Source organism: Vidua chalybeata, chromosome 11 (genome assembly GCF_026979565.1).
Source record: "Vidua chalybeata isolate OUT-0048 chromosome 11, bVidCha1 merged haplotype, whole genome shotgun sequence".
NCBI lineage: Eukaryota > Metazoa > Chordata > Aves > Passeriformes > Viduidae > Vidua > Vidua chalybeata.
Window position 1 is genome coordinate 12,493,577 of NC_071540.1, and position 17,413 is coordinate 12,510,989.

General features: G+C 38.6%; 1 protein-coding gene across 4 annotated transcripts; it reads right to left on the bottom strand.

Annotated features, from left to right (window-relative positions):
• Positions 1–659: 659 nt before the first annotated feature.
• Positions 660–17,402, bottom strand: PRMT7 (protein arginine methyltransferase 7). Of its 4 annotated transcripts, none has more exons than XM_053952631.1 (18): positions 17,340–17,402; positions 16,656–16,831; positions 15,849–15,885; positions 14,392–14,541; positions 13,708–13,816; positions 12,896–13,008; positions 11,440–11,681; positions 11,104–11,281; positions 9,908–10,035; positions 8,951–9,110; positions 8,478–8,561; positions 7,409–7,456; positions 6,499–6,588; positions 5,727–5,888; positions 3,311–3,385; positions 2,735–2,895; positions 1,441–1,537; positions 660–879 (listed from the first exon to the last, which is right to left on the bottom strand). In XM_053952631.1, the coding sequence occupies exons 2-18, from the start codon at positions 16,748–16,750 to the stop codon at positions 724–726; spliced, it is 2,085 nt and encodes a 694-aa protein (XP_053808606.1). In that variant the 5' UTR covers positions 16,751–16,831; positions 17,340–17,402; the 3' UTR covers positions 660–723. The 4 variants fall into 4 exon arrangements, with proteins under 4 accessions (XP_053808606.1, XP_053808605.1, XP_053808607.1 ...); XM_053952630.1 differs by having other exon boundaries at positions 17,292–17,396; XM_053952632.1 differs by having other exon boundaries at positions 17,362–17,394.
• Positions 17,403–17,413: the final 11 nt, after the last annotated feature.

Genomic DNA, 17,413 nt, shown 5'->3' on the forward strand with positions numbered 1-17,413 from the left:
CTTCTTTATGATATTCCTTTCACTTTGCTAAAGCTGAAGCTGCTGCTCAGAGGAAATAGGAGCAGCTTTGGTAACTGTTATCCCTGTGGATGGCCGACATTATTTGGGACTGGCAGGACATTGACTTTCTACCAAAACTTTTAACAGGTCACACATGCAAAACAGATACACCAATTGATTGCTCATCTAAAGCAGAACTCGTTTCACACAATGCCACTGCAGCCAATGTGATCTGGAGAGCAACTAAGAAAACCTCAGTAGTGGACATGTGCTACTGCAGAGCGCCTTACAAATTAGCCAACCTGGCAGGTATTATTTCCCATTTTACAGTGACAAGAGCACAGCCTAGAAATAGATGTGTTTAACTCACTTTTCTCTAATGTCAGAGTAAGGCCTGGTGTCCTCATGCAATGATATGCCATGCAATAACCAGCTGCTATTGTCAAATCAACTGTTTTGTACCTCCCTAGCACTATGTAAAACCCTGAAAGAGATGATGAAAAGCATGTGTGTATACATATACATAAACCCTGACACCTGTCCCTAAGAAATGGTTCTCTCTACCTCACTATCTGTATTTTGAAAACAAACTGAAAAATGTTGGAAGTATGATAAAGAAAAGTTTGCTCTCTGAACACCCTGAAAGAAACCCTCTGGTGTACAAAAACAACCCAAAACTTTATGTTTATTATAATTTAGGAATATGAGCAGGAAGAAGGTATTTTATAATAGCTTAAAATCCATGGCAATCTCTCCTGTCTTTGTGTCAAAATTTATAGCATATGTGACAGCAGTAGGGTCTGACAGAATTTCTGATTCAATAACAGAGCTGAAGAAATAAACAGCTTGCTTGCAGTGGGGATTCCATTCACAGTTTCCCTACAGGAGAGAGTTAAAAGTGAAAGCAGTCAAAATCTACAATATTATTATTATTATACAGTAACAGTGCAGTAAGAGTTCTTGTTCCCAGCTGAGCACACAATGATCAACAGTTATCATTTACACTGCCATCCACTCCACTATGGAACACATAACTTGAAATACCATCTGCTACACAACACACTGAAGTCACAGAGTTAGAAATGGATTTGGTCAAAGAATACTGAGATAGAATACTAAAAATACCTACTCCTTCCCCGCCAAATTTTTACTTTTGTTAAACTGAGGTTATTTGTATGAAAAAACTCTGCTTTGACCTAGCATCCCATTTAAATTCTGAATTTGATTCCAATCTAGGGAGCATTTGGATGCAAATCAGACGCTCCCATTTTAAGGTATATCTCCTGCTCCCCACAAAAACACGAACAGATATTTTTAGTAATTCTGATGACACAATGTTCCAACGGTGTGAGAAGGGGTACTACACAACCCAAGCATGGCCAGCAGAGACCCTCTGCAATCCTACAGACTTTGACATAATGAACTAAAATGAAGATATACCTTTTCATTGGACAGCTGCATCAGTCCTGTACTAACGGAGATATCGGCAGCAAGATGATATTCCATCCACAGAACTGCTCCGTGGCTCTTTCCTTTCCTGGGGAGAGATGCAGGATAAAACTTGTCACTTTACACAATCCTGGCAGCTTAAACCTGGCACTAGTGTTTAAGTGAGAGCTGCAAAAGCATGAACAACTTCCTTCCTTGAAAGAAAGCCGAACAGCTGAGTTGGTAATTGGGAGCAGAAACTTTAAAGTATTTGCAGAGATGAAATCCAAAAAAAGGCAAGGAAGAGAACATGTCATAACTACATCTGCTCAGCAGCACAGCCACTTAGCCAGCACTGAATAACATGGCATGAATTACACAGCATACGCCGAGAACTTCCTTTAGAGACCCCAGTTTCTACTGGCTCTGAATTGAGAGGAAATATTTACCACACACACTGTGTCACTTCAAGTGCCTGCTCCACAAGAAGCAGAGGTCATACCACTGTGCTGCCTGTAAACACAACTGCTGCAAAGGCACAGAGACCCCACACAGATGGCTCTGCAGTCTATGAAAGCTTGAATTTTGTTTAATGAGAAACACAGCAGTGTTTGAGCTATGTAAGCTCTAGATAGTTAAAAAATAAAACTTTCTTGTTTTTAAATTCTTAACAGTGTTTCAAGTTTGAACAGAATTAAGTACAATCCACAGTTATGGTGGAAAGTATCTCAGAAGATGTGGCAAAATATAAAGAGTGCCAGGATTACAGTTAGAAGGAAGAATAGCATATACATTAAAAGCTATTAACATATATACAACAATTATATGCTAATAGCATATAATTTTAAAGCTATTAAACATAATAAGTTATTAATTATTAAACACAATAATTTGACAAGCTAAGTAGAAGCTTTTTCTGCAAGAACTCAACAGTAGACAACAAATAGAACACTAAAAACACCCAGGTAATATTTTATTTTCTCTAAACTATAAATTAATCTATTTAAATTTTAAATCATGTTGAAAGCTATTAAAATGGTATTTTTTTAAACAAAGGTATATTATCTAATCTAATAATATCAAACATTATTGTATTATTGTTACAGCCTACTGTGAATATCCACAGGAAGCTTGTGTCAGAACAACTTCCACAATCTTAGGTCACATTATTAAAAACTGCCAAGTACAATTGCACCAGTTAAGTGTAATACACTTAAAGGAGCTCTAAACTCAACTCCTCTAAAGAGCTTGACTAGGAGGTAAAGAAATGGATGATGACCAAGAGTATTGATTGCAGAAAACTGACCGTAAGAGCTTTACAGAGCCCTCTGTGCTGAGACAGTGCTGTGGCACAGTCTTTGTGAAGTCAAATGTCAAAACTTCCTGGGGCTCTGAGAGTGACTTGCAGGGATATTCCCACAGCGGGTGAGGTTCTGCTTCCTTGGATTCCCTAAAATTCAGAGAATCCTGAAAAAAGGAAAGAATAAATTTAATTGAAAATAACAGAAATGCAAACCCAGAGTATTCAAGCAATAAAGCTGCAAGAGGGCAGGACTGCACTTCTAGGGCACAAGGGAGAAAATATCCTACATGCATGAAACCAAATGCTGTGACTGGGGCCCTCAGCTCTGAAACAGAAATGAGCACTCTCAAAATACAATGCATTGAAATTTTCTTTTCCCTCAACACGAATTCCACTCTACAACTGCCTGTACTCCTCCATATTAACCTAGAGCAAAGCTCTAGAAACTGATACAAATGAATCTCAAACAATGGTGTTCTTCTGCCTAATACACAAGTTTTTCAACAGTCACTAAATGCTTTATTAAGCCAAACTGAATTTTTATTTTGCTAAGACTTGTGGCAAAACTGATTTTCTTACTTTAATCATATCATCCATAGTCCGGACATCAAAACCTTCACAGGTGCCACATGGACTCCGGATTCTCCATAAGTCCTGCAAGAAACAACAGGATTTTGTTTGGCTTTATCAAAGGAAATGGGAAATCTTGAAATAATTTTAGCTGTAGCTTGGACATTCAATAGCAAGCCACATACTATGCATAGATTGCTAAACCATTACAACTACTGCAAGAATCAGAGGATAATTCTAGGAAAAGGTTTTTTTAAGTTGGTTAATTCTTTAATCACTGTTTTCAGCTCCTCTAAACAACATTTCTCACAATTTCTGTGTGTTGTTTACTTTAGAGCAGCTATGGATTTGCCAAGATCTAACCCTTACAGCCCCTCCACTTTCACTATCCAGCACAGTTAAGTGCTCCCAGTAGTATCAAACATCTCACAGCCTACCAGAGAACCACACTTCCCTTTAGCCCCACAAAGTGGAGCGAGATCATTTTAGCCACTCCATACCATGCCTGTCATTGACTTTAGCAACCCACTGGACAGACTGACTCAGTTCAACATTTACCTTTTCTTAGACCCCATTAATGGTCTCTTACTAGAACACAAGCATTCATTAGCTGTGGATGTATACATTTTTTTACCTGTTCATTGTCACACTTAATCTCCAACGTTCCTGCTTTACAAGCTGGCAGCAGCACCACTCTACATTTAAACAAATACTGCTATAATTTCTGCCTGACTACAGCATGAACTAGAGGGATTTATCCAGAGTCTCTGAGTGGTACACCCAGCAGAACTACCAAAACAGACAGGCAGCACCCTGCTCCCTAAATGCAATTACAGATGAAACAAGTTTCTTAACTTCCTAACTAATAAGTAATTCCATCAATTTTTTTCTCCTGGATCCAGGTTTTGCTAATTGCTTAACCACAATGACATATCTATTCTGAGAGGACAGAACAGTCTACAGAACAGGTTCTGCAGGAGACCTTGCAACACTGTGTCTGCTCCCTCTGTCTAAACAAGAACTGGTAAATGCAGAGGTTATTTTTAAAATCCCACAGATTCCAGTCTTTGAGTCTAGATTCACCACTGAAAGAAGATAATGTAAAATTAAAACAATAGCTTTGGGGTAGACTACTGCAACAAAATAAAAGTTAAATGTTCTACCAAAAATTTTATGTGGAATCATCTCTGAACAAACCCTGTCCATGAAAGCGTAAAACTGAGGCTTAGGTGACATGAATGTTACTCCACATTCTGCTGATTGCTGAATAATCTTCAGTCATCATTCTGCATGCTTTGGTTTCCTCATCCAGAACATGAGGAGAATAATGCTTACTTCCTTAGAAAACGCTGTGAGTTCTAGGGAAGTAAATACTCTAGATAAGAGAGCATGGAATTGTAATTTACTTATTTCAATCTGATTACTCTAAGTATCTGCTCCCTATTACAGGATTCAGATTTACATTATTTACTTTGTATATACTTAAACTCTGTAAATTTTTACAGAAAACTAAAAAAATGTGCAGAACAGTTGATTAGCCCCGGAGGGGAAAAAGAACAAATCCATTCTCACATGCACAAATCAAAGGCAGAAATAAGAGAACAAGGTTAAAGAGCATTCAAATAAAGAAACTTAAGGGAGAGAAGGCTCAGACTCAAAAACTACACAGCTGGTGAGCCAGAGGGGAGAAAAAACTACAAAAACGACCTGGCATTTTTAATAGATAAACTGAAGGCTGTGTTTATGTGAAAACTGATTAGATTAGAGGGGTTTTTATTTAAAGTATGTACATTTATTTACACAACGCCAGACTACAGAGTTCACTCAAGCTACTGGACTTTGCATATTAATGATGAAAGTACTTAATTCCTATTTTCATGGCAGGTAAACACTTCACAATCTTTTGTTACGAAGTGCTGAATAAATGAAAAAACTACATTTATAACTTTGTAAAATATCTGAAAGATAAATTTTCAAATTATTTTTAAGATGTGCTCATATTCAGAACTGTGCCCAGCCTCAGGCAGTTTAAAAAATCCACATGCAATTGGGAATACTGTCTACAGTCTTAAAAAGCCTCATTTCAAAACCTGATATGTTGCAGAATATCTACTTTATACAATATATTTATGTATAATATACATAATAAAATAACTAATTTAAAAAATAACCACAACTGTCACATGCTTCACTAATCTCTAATCTAAGTAAGTATCTTAAAACATGCATTTTAAATGGCAAAATTACTTGAGTTAATACTTCAGCCATACAAGAGATGGCTGAAATAGCAAAATTCACCCTTCAAGATGGCAAATACCCTTTTCTCAGGTGGTAAGTACAGAACATACTGGACAGAATTAAGATGCAGTAAGTTGTAGAGTACTCAGTTTTAAGTGGATTTGTGTAAATATGTGAACAATCTCACCTGGAATTCCACAACCATCATGTGCAAAGAAGCAGACTGAGGTAGGACAGTGACATTGCTGGCAAGGTGAGCGCTCACAGCTGTCCTGGCATACCAGAAATACAGGTTATGCCATGGCAACAAACTTGTTGTGAAAAACGGCTCTCCCACAAGGACAGAAATCTTGGCAAAGGAGGGAAGAGATAAAAAGCATTATAATAAAGAAAAACAACTCACAACACAGGCTGTTTAGATCTTCCAATAGCTGCCAGTGCAATACATTAAGTGAAATCATCTAGATTGCTCCATAGGGATTTAATTACTGTACACTGCATGTACAGGACTCTGGACATTGTTGTGTGGGTTTAGCTACCACATTTTAAACTGAATTTTCCTGCAACAAAGTTTGTGAGAAAATATTGCAGTTTGAGTTTGGAAGGCTTTGTAATGAGTCACAGAATTCTGAAGTTCTGAAGTATGTTATTACTTCCAAATAGATTGCAGTCTTCTTGAGTGGCCTGTGAAAGAGTTACAGCCTTGTAGAACCAGTTAAACTGCCTTAACTACTGGGGCAATTCTGCAGCAGGGGAAGTCAGACCCTTCAAAAACAAAGCAACAACCCTCCCTCAGTCTTTAGTCTCCTTTAGTTTTAGTGGCACATGGTGTGTACCATTTACTTGTTACATTTTAGATTAATTGGGATATAACAGAATTCATTGTGGTTACAATTAATATTTACCTTCTGCTCCCTACCAACCTCTGAAATTCAGTATAATGGACAACTGTAACATACCTTTTTATCTTCCAAATGAGAAGGCTTCAGCAACTCAGGACGAGCTTCTATTATTTTAATTTTATCTTCAAGATTATTTGCTTTAAAAAACTAAAATCAAAAAGTAACACACTGTCTTTATGTAAAGCCACAGTTGAGACCAAAATAACAATTTTATTGAAAAGAAATTAGAAAAAAAACCCAGCAGCCAAAAGAAATTTTAATGAAACTGCCTGCCATAACTCATGAGGATGATACAAGTCTATTCTTGAAGGCTGCATGCACCTAGAGCCAACATGTCACATCTAGGGAACTAAAGCACGTGCCCTCAGTATTCTTTAAATTATCTATATAAAAAGGCAGGTAACAAAAAAGGTGCCTCACCTTCATTAAGCTGTACTTTGAAGCATATGAGAAGGGTAATCAAGAAAGGTAAGAATCACTTCACCTATGAATGAATATTTGGCTTTTCTTTGAGACCAGGTTCCAGTCCTCCCTTGCCCACCATTCCTGGTTTTGCACTTCTGAGCCACAGGCTGAGCCAGATCTCTTTCAAATACACTGTGTCAATGAAAGGAGTCACAGCCAAGTGGTAACTCCAGGAAGCTGCTTCCAGTCACTTCTTGGGCACCAGCTGCCTCTCCTGAACAGCCTCCACTCCACTGGCAGAGCCTTCGTGCCCTTCCCTGAGGCAGAGCAAACAGCAGAGCAGGCATTCCCAACCTGTCTCAGCTGGAAGACAGAACTGCTGGATGCTGCTTGCCAGGTAAGACTGGTGCAAGCTTTGGGATGCTCTCACTAATCCTCAGAAACAAACAGCCTGGCTTTTATTACCAAGGCAATGGCAGCAGCAGAGCAGCAGCTCAAGCAGACAAGCCAAGAGGCATCTGCAAAGGAGAAATCCTGCTTTAACAGAAAATGGAATACTCACTTTTTCCATGACAGAACAGGAGACACCAGAGTTTTCTAATGTAAACACCTAATGAAAATACACAGTTAGTCACACTAGCTTTATAGTTTTTAATTAAAACCATATGTAACTGAAGAATGAAACAACATTTTGATGCCCTACTGAGCACAGTTCATAAGAACCGTGCATATGTATTCCAGAGCCCACTATAATGAACTTTTTAACAAGGAAATACTGCTCAAAACTACAGGCTAAATACTTCTGTTTTCACAGCTATACAAGAAAAAAAAAAAACAAAACTCAACATAATGCAAATACTTATTTTCCATTTTAAGCTGCACACAGCATACTAACATTTGTCCTAAGCACATATTCACTTATGAACAAATGAAAGCATATCACCAGTGTGCCAAATTGTGAAGACTGCTTAACATGACCTGACTATCAGCTGGAAAGTGCTCAGAAGCCTTTTGCAGTAAGAAAAAAAAAAATCGTTTCTCTTCAAAATTGATGAATTGTTAGGCAATATGCAACAGTCCTCAGGATTATATTAAATTACACATTTCCAGATATTCAGTTCAACTTTAACAGATTTTAGTTTAAAGAGCCCCCCATCAAGCAGGGCATTTATGTGTGTGAGACAGCCAGGCAGCTCTCAATTACACACAGACCCAGTATTCTTACTGCTTCCTACTTGGCTCTTATAGATCTTCCACTCCAGACAAGGTAATAAATGTAATTATGGAACTGCAAACAAAAGAAAAATACCCTTCCAGACATTTAGGTCCATAGAGTTTTTTCAAAAAAACAAGATAAAGATGGCAAACAGGAAGCAGTGAGGAATGAGGAAGAGCACTTTCCCTTAAAACTACACATTGATAAATGTCAAATCTGGTAATTATTATCTTCTTAGACTTCAGCTTGACCAGAGGTGAATTTAACCTCCCCTTCAACACAATGTGAGCCTATTCCTCACTTGTCCCTGAAGAGGCACTGCAAATAGTTAAATAATGAGCTGGGAATGAACTACATGAGAGAAAAATACCAAGCTAAAATGCAAAGATCTGAAAAACAGGACAAAGTACTGTACCTGCTTTGCTCCAAGATAATGAGCCAGCACAGGCAGCAGACTGCCATCACTGATACAAAGGCAAACACTATCTGGTTTCAGAACCTACAGAAAACAAATAGTCATTGTTATTCCAGAGGGAGAAGTTTTCCACACTTTATACATTTTCATATCAAGTAATGCCCTTGGCTTAGGTCTGAAAAAGTTTGCTCAAAAATGTAATGGATGTCTTTATTCAACTACCAATGCCATGTCTAACAAACACACAGAGCTACTACAAATTCTATGCAAAATTGGCTGCTTACCATTAAAAAATTTAATACTAAAGTTTTCAAGACAAAACTGTAATTTCCATCTGCCGATGGAAGAAAAATACACTTTGTGAGCAAAATCCTTTGCAGGGGACAAACAAATTCCATAAATAATTACATAAATAAACCAGTATGAGCATCCATCAGAGAAGCCAATGAAACCTGCAGGCAGCAAGCACTCACTTTCCTCAAGGACTTGATGTACTGGCGAGTTCGGTTCTGGTCATTCAGCTCCCCAAAGCGGGGCCTGTTCCAAAGCACATGGGCACAACACCTACAGACTGGACTCTCCACACGAACATCTGCTTCAAGCTCCTCTTCATCTGCTCCATTCTCCCCTTCTCTGTGAGAAATGTCAATGTAGCATCAACTACAGCATCAGTAAGATGTTTTTGCTAACAGGCACGTTTATGCATTTTGGCTGATATGCACAGTAATGAATACAAACTCTGCTGTCACTTTTTTGAAGTTATTGGTTCTCCAGAGACTTTTCTGTAACTCTCCATTTCCAAATGAAGAGAGGTCCAAAACAATTTTCACCTTCTTTAAAAGACAAAACCAAGAACCATCCCACACTTTACCAGTAACTGTGATGGTTAGGTACTTTAGGCTTTGCCCTTTCAGCAAACAGTTACTTGTTTGGATTTTGGGTTCCTAAGTAAAAAAGGCACAGCAGATTCAGACATTTTAAGCTAGCACTGGTTTTAAAAATGTTTGCTGCTATTGTCATTACAATCAACATGATTAAGCTCTTTTCAATCTGAGCAAAATGCAATAATTTCAAAAAGACAGTGCTGACTAGAAAAATAGAATATGGAAACAGAATGGCAATTATTTCACTTCTTTACCTGTATGCCACTTCAGCTGTGCTGTATTTTAGGATTTCCAGGAATCAACCATGATTGTTTTATGCTTCTTTGTCAGAGAAAGCAACCAAGTAGAGGGCAGGAGCTTGCAGTCCAAGTGAGTTTTTATGCATAATGTGTATTTTCCACTTGTGCATTGCACATGAAGCAGTCTTTAATATTTTTCTACCCTTTAGGTTCTTATCTTGCTCTTCTACAAAAGGAGATACTCTAAGAGCAGCAAATACTCCAGCTTGGAGTAAGAGAGTAGCCTTTTTCCCACACAGATTGTTACCTGGCTTTCTGCAGGTTGTACCACACAGAGTACTCATCACGACAGGCAGTCAGGTACAACTTCTCAGCCTGCAGAACTGGCTCCTCACGTGGAAGAAAATAAACACACTGCATCCAGTGATCCCTCCACTGAAAAGGGTTGATACACAAACCTCAGGAACTCACTCATAAATAGCAAATGGAAAGTAAGCAAATAGCAGGAAATCAATTAGGAAGAATGGGCACAACTTTGAAAATGCATGATTAATTTAAAGAATCTTGCTCAATTTAGCAAGGCTGAATAAAGACCAATATCACATATTGAATAATATAGATTTCTTGCAACAGAATAAACCTGAGACCACTGGCTTGCTCACTAGCCAAGCTTCTATTGCAACCAAATGAAAAACAACCCAAAACTGCTTTGCATTTATTGATGCTGTTTACCCTCCACAGTTTTCTTGTGTTCGAAACCTGTATCGAACTGCTGACAGCCTCAGGCACCTAGAATTATGTCACTTAGTGTCACTCTGATCACAGCACAACTACTTTGTGTTTCAAAACGCTGGTTTTTGCACTGCAAATATCCTATGCTGATCAGTCATTCTAAGCTGATTGAACACCTCCAAATTGATAATTTCAAATTTTATTCTCAAACAAGCTAAGAGTAGACAATAATTCTTTAACTTCCTTTTGGCTAAGTTCATTCTACGGGTAAATACATTCACACAAAACCACAGGAATCTGACTTAATTGTGATAGTATTTCTGTAATTATCTGTATCAATCCAGCACCTTCCTACACCAGCCTTTTTTTTTTATGAGAGTATAAATATACTACCATAAACATAACACTTACTTGGAAATTTAATAGAAGAACTACAAGGAAGCAAACCACAGGCTAATATTTTAACCAGGGATAGAGACTATTTAAAGAAAAAGATATTGAAATCTTTATTTCTTTAACATAAAAGAAATAATATCTGGAAGACAGCTTCAGTCTTTAAGCTTTACATAAAAGATTACTCTTAACATTTAATAGTAAAGAAAACCTAAAATGGGCACATACCATAGCTAAAAATTCTACATTTAGCATCTTCTAATACGTTAAATATTAGCAAAGTTCCTAAGCAATTTAAGGCAGAGCTGCTTAAACCCCCAGTACTCCAAAGAGTTGCTCAGTCACCTCACAATGGTATCTGAAGGCTCAGTATTTTACCTGCAAAGCAGAAGTGGGTTTTACCCAGTAGGGAGCCATTGAGCAATTTATCATCCCAGAGGGGTCCATGTCAATATCCCACCAGGAAAGTACAATTTGTGCCTTGCCAGATTTCACAGGCTCCAGCTGCACTCTATAGTAGGTAGAAGCACTCTGTACTGGCTTACTGAAGTCCACACTGCAGGGAAACATGAAAATTGTAGAAAGAAATATTAGACAGGAAATTGTAAAAAGAATTCTTCAGAAATTCTCACCACTTTCTTAAGCTCAGTACACAGCTTATATCAAAGGCATAACAGGATAACTTTATTTTGAACAAAACAATGTCTCCCTTACCTGAACATTTTCACCACATCACTAAGGGTACTGAAGTCACTTGAAGGCATCTGGTTCAGCTGGATATCACAAACAGAAGGAACACCTGGACAGTTCTCCATTTCTGAAGGTGGAAGAAGTATTTTTTCACCATCCTCTGCTTCAACATGAACAGGAAACAGTTTCTTCCAGGACCACATTCTTCTGGATTCCACTAACTGGACATACACTGTTGCCCTGTGAGGCACTGCCTCACATCCCTCCTGAGTGTTCAAAACAAGGGTAAACACATTCAACAAGTTTGACTTATTAACATGAGTGAGAATTACATCAATTGAAATGCAAACCCATTTAAAGAAAAGTTGGACTGGGAGCTTTGAAATCTAAAACGCAAGTTATTTTAGAGACTTTTGTAACATCAGAGCAATTTGTCTCTCTGTGAAATAGAATACACCTATCTATCCTGTTCAGTGTGGTTCAGCAAGGCCAGCTTACTCCATTAACCATGCAACATTATCAGTTTACTAGTCTCAATTAACTTGCATTTCCATTCTTGTTCCGAAATAAGAGATCTAGCCTGAGCTTCTCAGGGCAGGAAATTACTAAGCTATCAATAATAAAAGAAAGGTGCTGATTGCAATGAGGAAATAAGAAAAATAATGGCTCAAATATTTATGCAAGGACAACTTTGTATCCATGTTTAAGGAGTGGAAAACATCCAAGTTGTCCTAAAAAATCCCACTCTGAACTGAGAGCCAACCATGAAGTCCAAAAACAATGCTTTTACAGAGAAGAATAATTTAGAGTTCTATATGGAGAGCAGTACAAAGTTATGGAGTGCTGTTGTCTTTATATGGTGTCTTTTAAACTGGTGAATGGAAATGTGGAAACCGAAATAAAGTTCTTCCATCCACATTTTAATGAAGGGAAAATATTAGAAAATGTAAAAGAGAAAGCGCCAAAATTATACCCATAGATTATAAGTCCAAAAAATAGGATATTATTTAAATACGGTGTTTAAAATATTTTCACATGCAAAATACATATGGAGTAGTAAGAGCACAACACAAAAAAAAAAAAACAACCAAAAATGAACCAATTCATTCACCTGGGAGGTGAAGCTCATCAAATTTAGGAGAATTTTTTAAAATATCTTGGGACAAAGTTGTTATTAAGGAGAGCTTCAAATCAGAACTGGATGCCTTTGTAAAAGACATTTGTTAACCAGCAAGTTATTGGTTTCAACACAAAGTAACTAGATGTCATTTCAGAGCCTGTGACTTACAATATGAATTCAAATAGCTTTATTCTAGGAACGAATGTAGTAAATTATTGACTGAATAAGAAACCAGCAGAGCTGATGGTGTATCTACCAAGGGATACAGAAGCCTAAGTACTGTATAATCTCTATCCTGCTTCAAAAATAGGCAGAAGAATTTCTCTATTGATAGATGTGACACACTTCCTATTTTCTTACCTGTACAAGATATTTGTGTGCGTGCTCATAGGTTGGTAAAGCTCCTTCTCCAATCAGCTCTGTATCAAATAATTCTGTTACCAGGATGTTTGCCCGACACTGCATATCTCCATCTAAAAGACACAAATTAATACTGTAATGTTAAATCTTTATGTAAGTCTTTCAAGAAGATGCTATCCTGAATACACAAATAATTTAAAAACTTATTCCTGTTAGAGAGTCTGCTGAAGACTGGAAATTATTTTCCATTTGAAATACAAATGGCTATTGAGATATTACCAGGACACTCTCTTCCAACGTAGATTTCCAGTGTTACTTTCTAGAATGTAAAGTATCACAGAATCCTTAAGGCTGGAGAAGATCAAGACCAACCACTAACCCAGCACCACCACCATGTTCACCACTAACCCATGTCCTCATGTGCCATACCAACACATTTTTAACACTTCCAGGATGGTGACTCTACCCTTTCCCTAGGCAGTCTTTTCAATCCTTTACAATCCTTCCTGGGAAAACAAGTTTCCTCATCTCCAGTCTAAACCTTCCCTGGCACAACTTGAGGCCATTTCCTGTCATCCTGTCACTTGTCACCTAGGAGAAGAGGCCAACCCTCATCTGGCTACAACCTCCTTTCAGGCAGTTGAGGTCTCCCCTGAGCCTCCTCTTCTCCAAGTTGAACCCATCCCAGCTCCCTCAGTGTACTCGATGCACTTGTTTTAATCAGAAAATGTATAAGAAATAAGAGTAAGACCCATTCCTTCATGGTTTTCAGGTACTTGCCCGTTTTTTTAAGCCTAGCCTATTCTTCTCACCTGGGCCAACTATGACTTCAGTGGAATGCTTGTTGATTACTTTGATCTTGTCAGAAAAACCATTTTTCTCCACTATCTTCACAGCAGCATTAGCCATGGGCTTGAACACCTGTGAATAGCAAGAGTGCAACAGAATGGTACCCCTCAAGTCAGCTTTCAAAAATGGAAGGGCACCAATACAAAATGCAATATATTTAGTTTTGAAAAAAAAATTAACATCTTCTTATTTTTTTCTGTGTTTGAAGTTCACTACCATGAAACAAGGAAACAAGGAAACGAGTCTCACTTGAAAAATTCAGAGCTTCACTGTTAAGAGAGTTATCAGCTGCCTCCAAAAGCTACTCCAATTTAACTTGAAACACAAGAATACACATGAATATTGTAGCATTTACATTAAACAAACTAATTTATTTGTAAAAATAAAGATATATATGTACATGCATCAACAGAAGCCCCTAAAGACTTCCACGTGCTCAAATGAAGCACACTATGTCAATGAAACCAAAACACCCAGCACTGAAATACTCACTGAAGTATGCCAAAAATCTGCTTGTATTAACAGGGTAATTGTGAAGAGAATTTCTGTTTCATTCAGAACAAAAATAACAGAGATAGTACATAATCTGAAAATAAGAGCATCACAAAGAACATGCTGAATATGTGCAACCCCTAACCAATGCTCACCTCAATGGCATAGCAGAAATCTGCCCCAGCTGAAGCTGCCATCATGGACAGGAGTCCTGTGCCAGTCCCTATGTCCAGCACAATTGCCTTCTCACCTCTCTCTTTTACTCTGCTCACTGCAGCACGAATACCTTGGTAGTATTTTACATTCTGTGGAAAAGAAAAAAAAAATCAGCAACCTTTTATCCATTTATGTTTTTAATTTCTGTGCAGAAATCTTGCATTTTTTGACTGTGAGTTTATGATCAGAAAAAGGCTTACAGACACTCCTCAAGCCAAACAGTCACACCAAAGCCATCTTCAGCAATAACAACTGTATCAGGCAGAATCAGCCCATTTAAAGTACATCAGTATTCATCACAATGTTCATATTAACATTGGTCAATCAGCTATTCATAACATATGTATGATTTCCAAATGTGATGTATTTCCTCAGCAAATAATAATCAGATCCCTGGGAGATACTACAGGTTTTCTGATTAATTTTCCCCTGCAGGACCACTCAAATAATCATATTGTCCCTATAACAGTACAAGAGCTGAAGTATCTTGGTTTAGATTCCTCTCTTCATCTACTCAAAAAGGTTCATACATGAGAATTAACCAGTGGAAATCCTCATTTTTAGTTACAGGCCATTAAATGGAGCTATAAGCACACCAGCACCAACAACAGGAAAAAAATAAATGCTGTCAGCCACAAGATACAGATTGATAAATATGCTTTTATTTTCTTTATAACAACCTACTGTAAGACATTTCTTTCCTAATGATTTATCAAGCCTTTCCAAGGAATACACGACTTTTAAACATTATACATTTGGAAGGTCTGCTGGACCCCCTTCTGAACAATTCTAGTCAACAACTTTGATACATATAATTCCAGTCGTTGTTTTAATCACTCAGACACAACCTGCTGCCTCTACACAGTTTATTAAATGCCTGATCCCACTAACTGTTTTAATTCAAGATGAATTCAAGATTCATTGTGGAGACGCCACAAAAATCTTTCAAAACATTATTGATGGAAGGCTGACTTAATGGCTAGAGGAAAAGGAACCTTTAAACTGTTCACTCCAGACTTCATCATGCCTGTACATATGGTAGAAATACCACAGAAGAATAGACTTCACTTATACTCCTGTAAAAACTAAGATGCCCAGGTTCACTTTTACAGCCTTTGAAATTTCATCTAATGAGCTCTCTGTCAAAAATGTCAAACACAGAACAGCAAAACTGGCTACTGAATATAAAAATGTTCTGCAGTAAACAACAGAACATTAAAGTCAGATGTAAGAAGGCATCTGTTGATCTAAGAGCAGGTCTGATACCTTAGAGAATACAAAAATGTGACCATTTAATCTTTCAGATAAAGCCATATAATCACACAGTGACAGCTATTCAAGAGAAATGCAATGGCTCTTCTCCCACCATTCAAAAGGGTTTTGTTTCTGTACTTACTCTGTCCTTATCATGAAGCATATCTGCATAGCGTGACCTGCAATAAAAGATATTCCAGTTAAAATACTCATTCATTCTGCAAAGCAACTGGGCCCTGTGCCCACAAATGCACAAACAACTGACGCACTCCTTGAGGACCTAAAGTGTTTCCCAAATCTAAGGGACAATGTAATTTTAGTGATCTGGCCATCAGCATATAAATCAACTCATGAACCACTGGCACAAATCCTCTGCACAGCAATGGGCCCAAGGCACAGACAGACCTACGGACAAACAGCTGTGAAGCAGCACCTGAGACACACCGAGAGCAACGAATGACAGACTACTAACGACCTATTTTTTACCAAGACTTAAACTTCTTTGGTTGCCATTTCTTCATGGGTTGCACTTCTCAGAAATACCCCAAAATATATCTTCCCACTTTCTCTGGCTATTACACTAAGTTCTTAAAAAGCTAAGACACGAACAGACAACTGGCAGTTACATGTTGCACTGGCATTTAAAAGCAATTTAGTCAATGCATTTTTGTCCCAACTCAGTCACTGTCAGTATCAGGATCAGCCCCACAGAAAACATTTTTTAAAGTTCGAAGAAAACTACTTGGAGAATGGTTTACAACATTCTACATTGACAGCTCTGCCCTGTACACCACTGGGCACATTTACTGCCATTTAGACTATTCCACAGTCTGTTCACCTCACACCCTTGGGACTTCTACACAGATCTTAAAAACCGCCCTTAAAAAAATGTTGGATTTGCTCATTTTCTGGTGTCCTGTAAGGGAACAAGCTACTTTTCCAAGCATACCTTGCAATCTCCTGGTGGTAGTCATAGTCCTCACCCTCTTCTAGCCACTCCATCGAACCAGTGGTTGGATTGGCTCTTCCACAAAAGGTCTTCATGATCAATCTCAAGTCGTATTGTGTTATTTATATATTATGTGCAGCTTTGCTTTTGCTTCAATACAATACACCAAATCCCGGCTGTGAAAAAAACCAAACCAACCATAAAACTTTTAGTAAACCCAAGTATCACTTTAGCTCTTGTACATTCCCCCCCCCTACACCTGCCTTGGCCAAAAGTACTGGTGACCACTTTATGCTTTTTTCATAAGGACATTTCAAGCTAAAATCTGTCACCAAATCCTACACTGAAAAGGGATCCTGAAGATCATCTAGATGTAACCCCTGAGAACACAGCGCAGAAAAGAAACCAAGACCGCACTAAATCCTCACGGAAGAGCATCCCGTAAGTGAGCACATCAGGCCGGCGGCGGCCCGTCTCCCGGAGTCCCCAAAGCCTGCCCCGGGACCGGCACAGATCCGAACCTTCCCCGCCTCAGGAACGAGCTGCGACGGGCACGGCCAGAGCATTCTCCGCCCGGAACCAGCGGGCTCGTCCCTCCTCAGAGCCCCAGGCCGGCAGCTCCGCAAGCCTGTGTACCTTTCCCGGACGCCGCATGTGCCCACCCCGAGCACCGCGTGTCTCTACCCCGAGCACCGCGTGTCTCTACCCCGAGCACCGCGTGTCCCTGCCCCGGAGGCCGCGGTCGCTGCCGCCGCTGA

Excerpts from the sequence above, each read along its gene's own strand:
- PRMT7 (XM_053952631.1), bottom strand. The coding sequence starts at position 16,750 with ATGAAGACCTTTTGTGGAAGAGCCAATCCAACCACTGGTTCGATGGAG. Across the intron at positions 2,896-3,310 it reads CTATGGATGATATGATTAAA|GATTCTCTGAATTTTAGGGA; the intron begins GTAAGAAAATCA and ends TCCTTTTTTCAG. Across the intron at positions 1,538-2,734 it reads GGCTCTGTAAAGCTCTTACG|GAAAGGAAAGAGCCACGGAG; the intron begins GTCAGTTTTCTG and ends ATCTCTCCCCAG.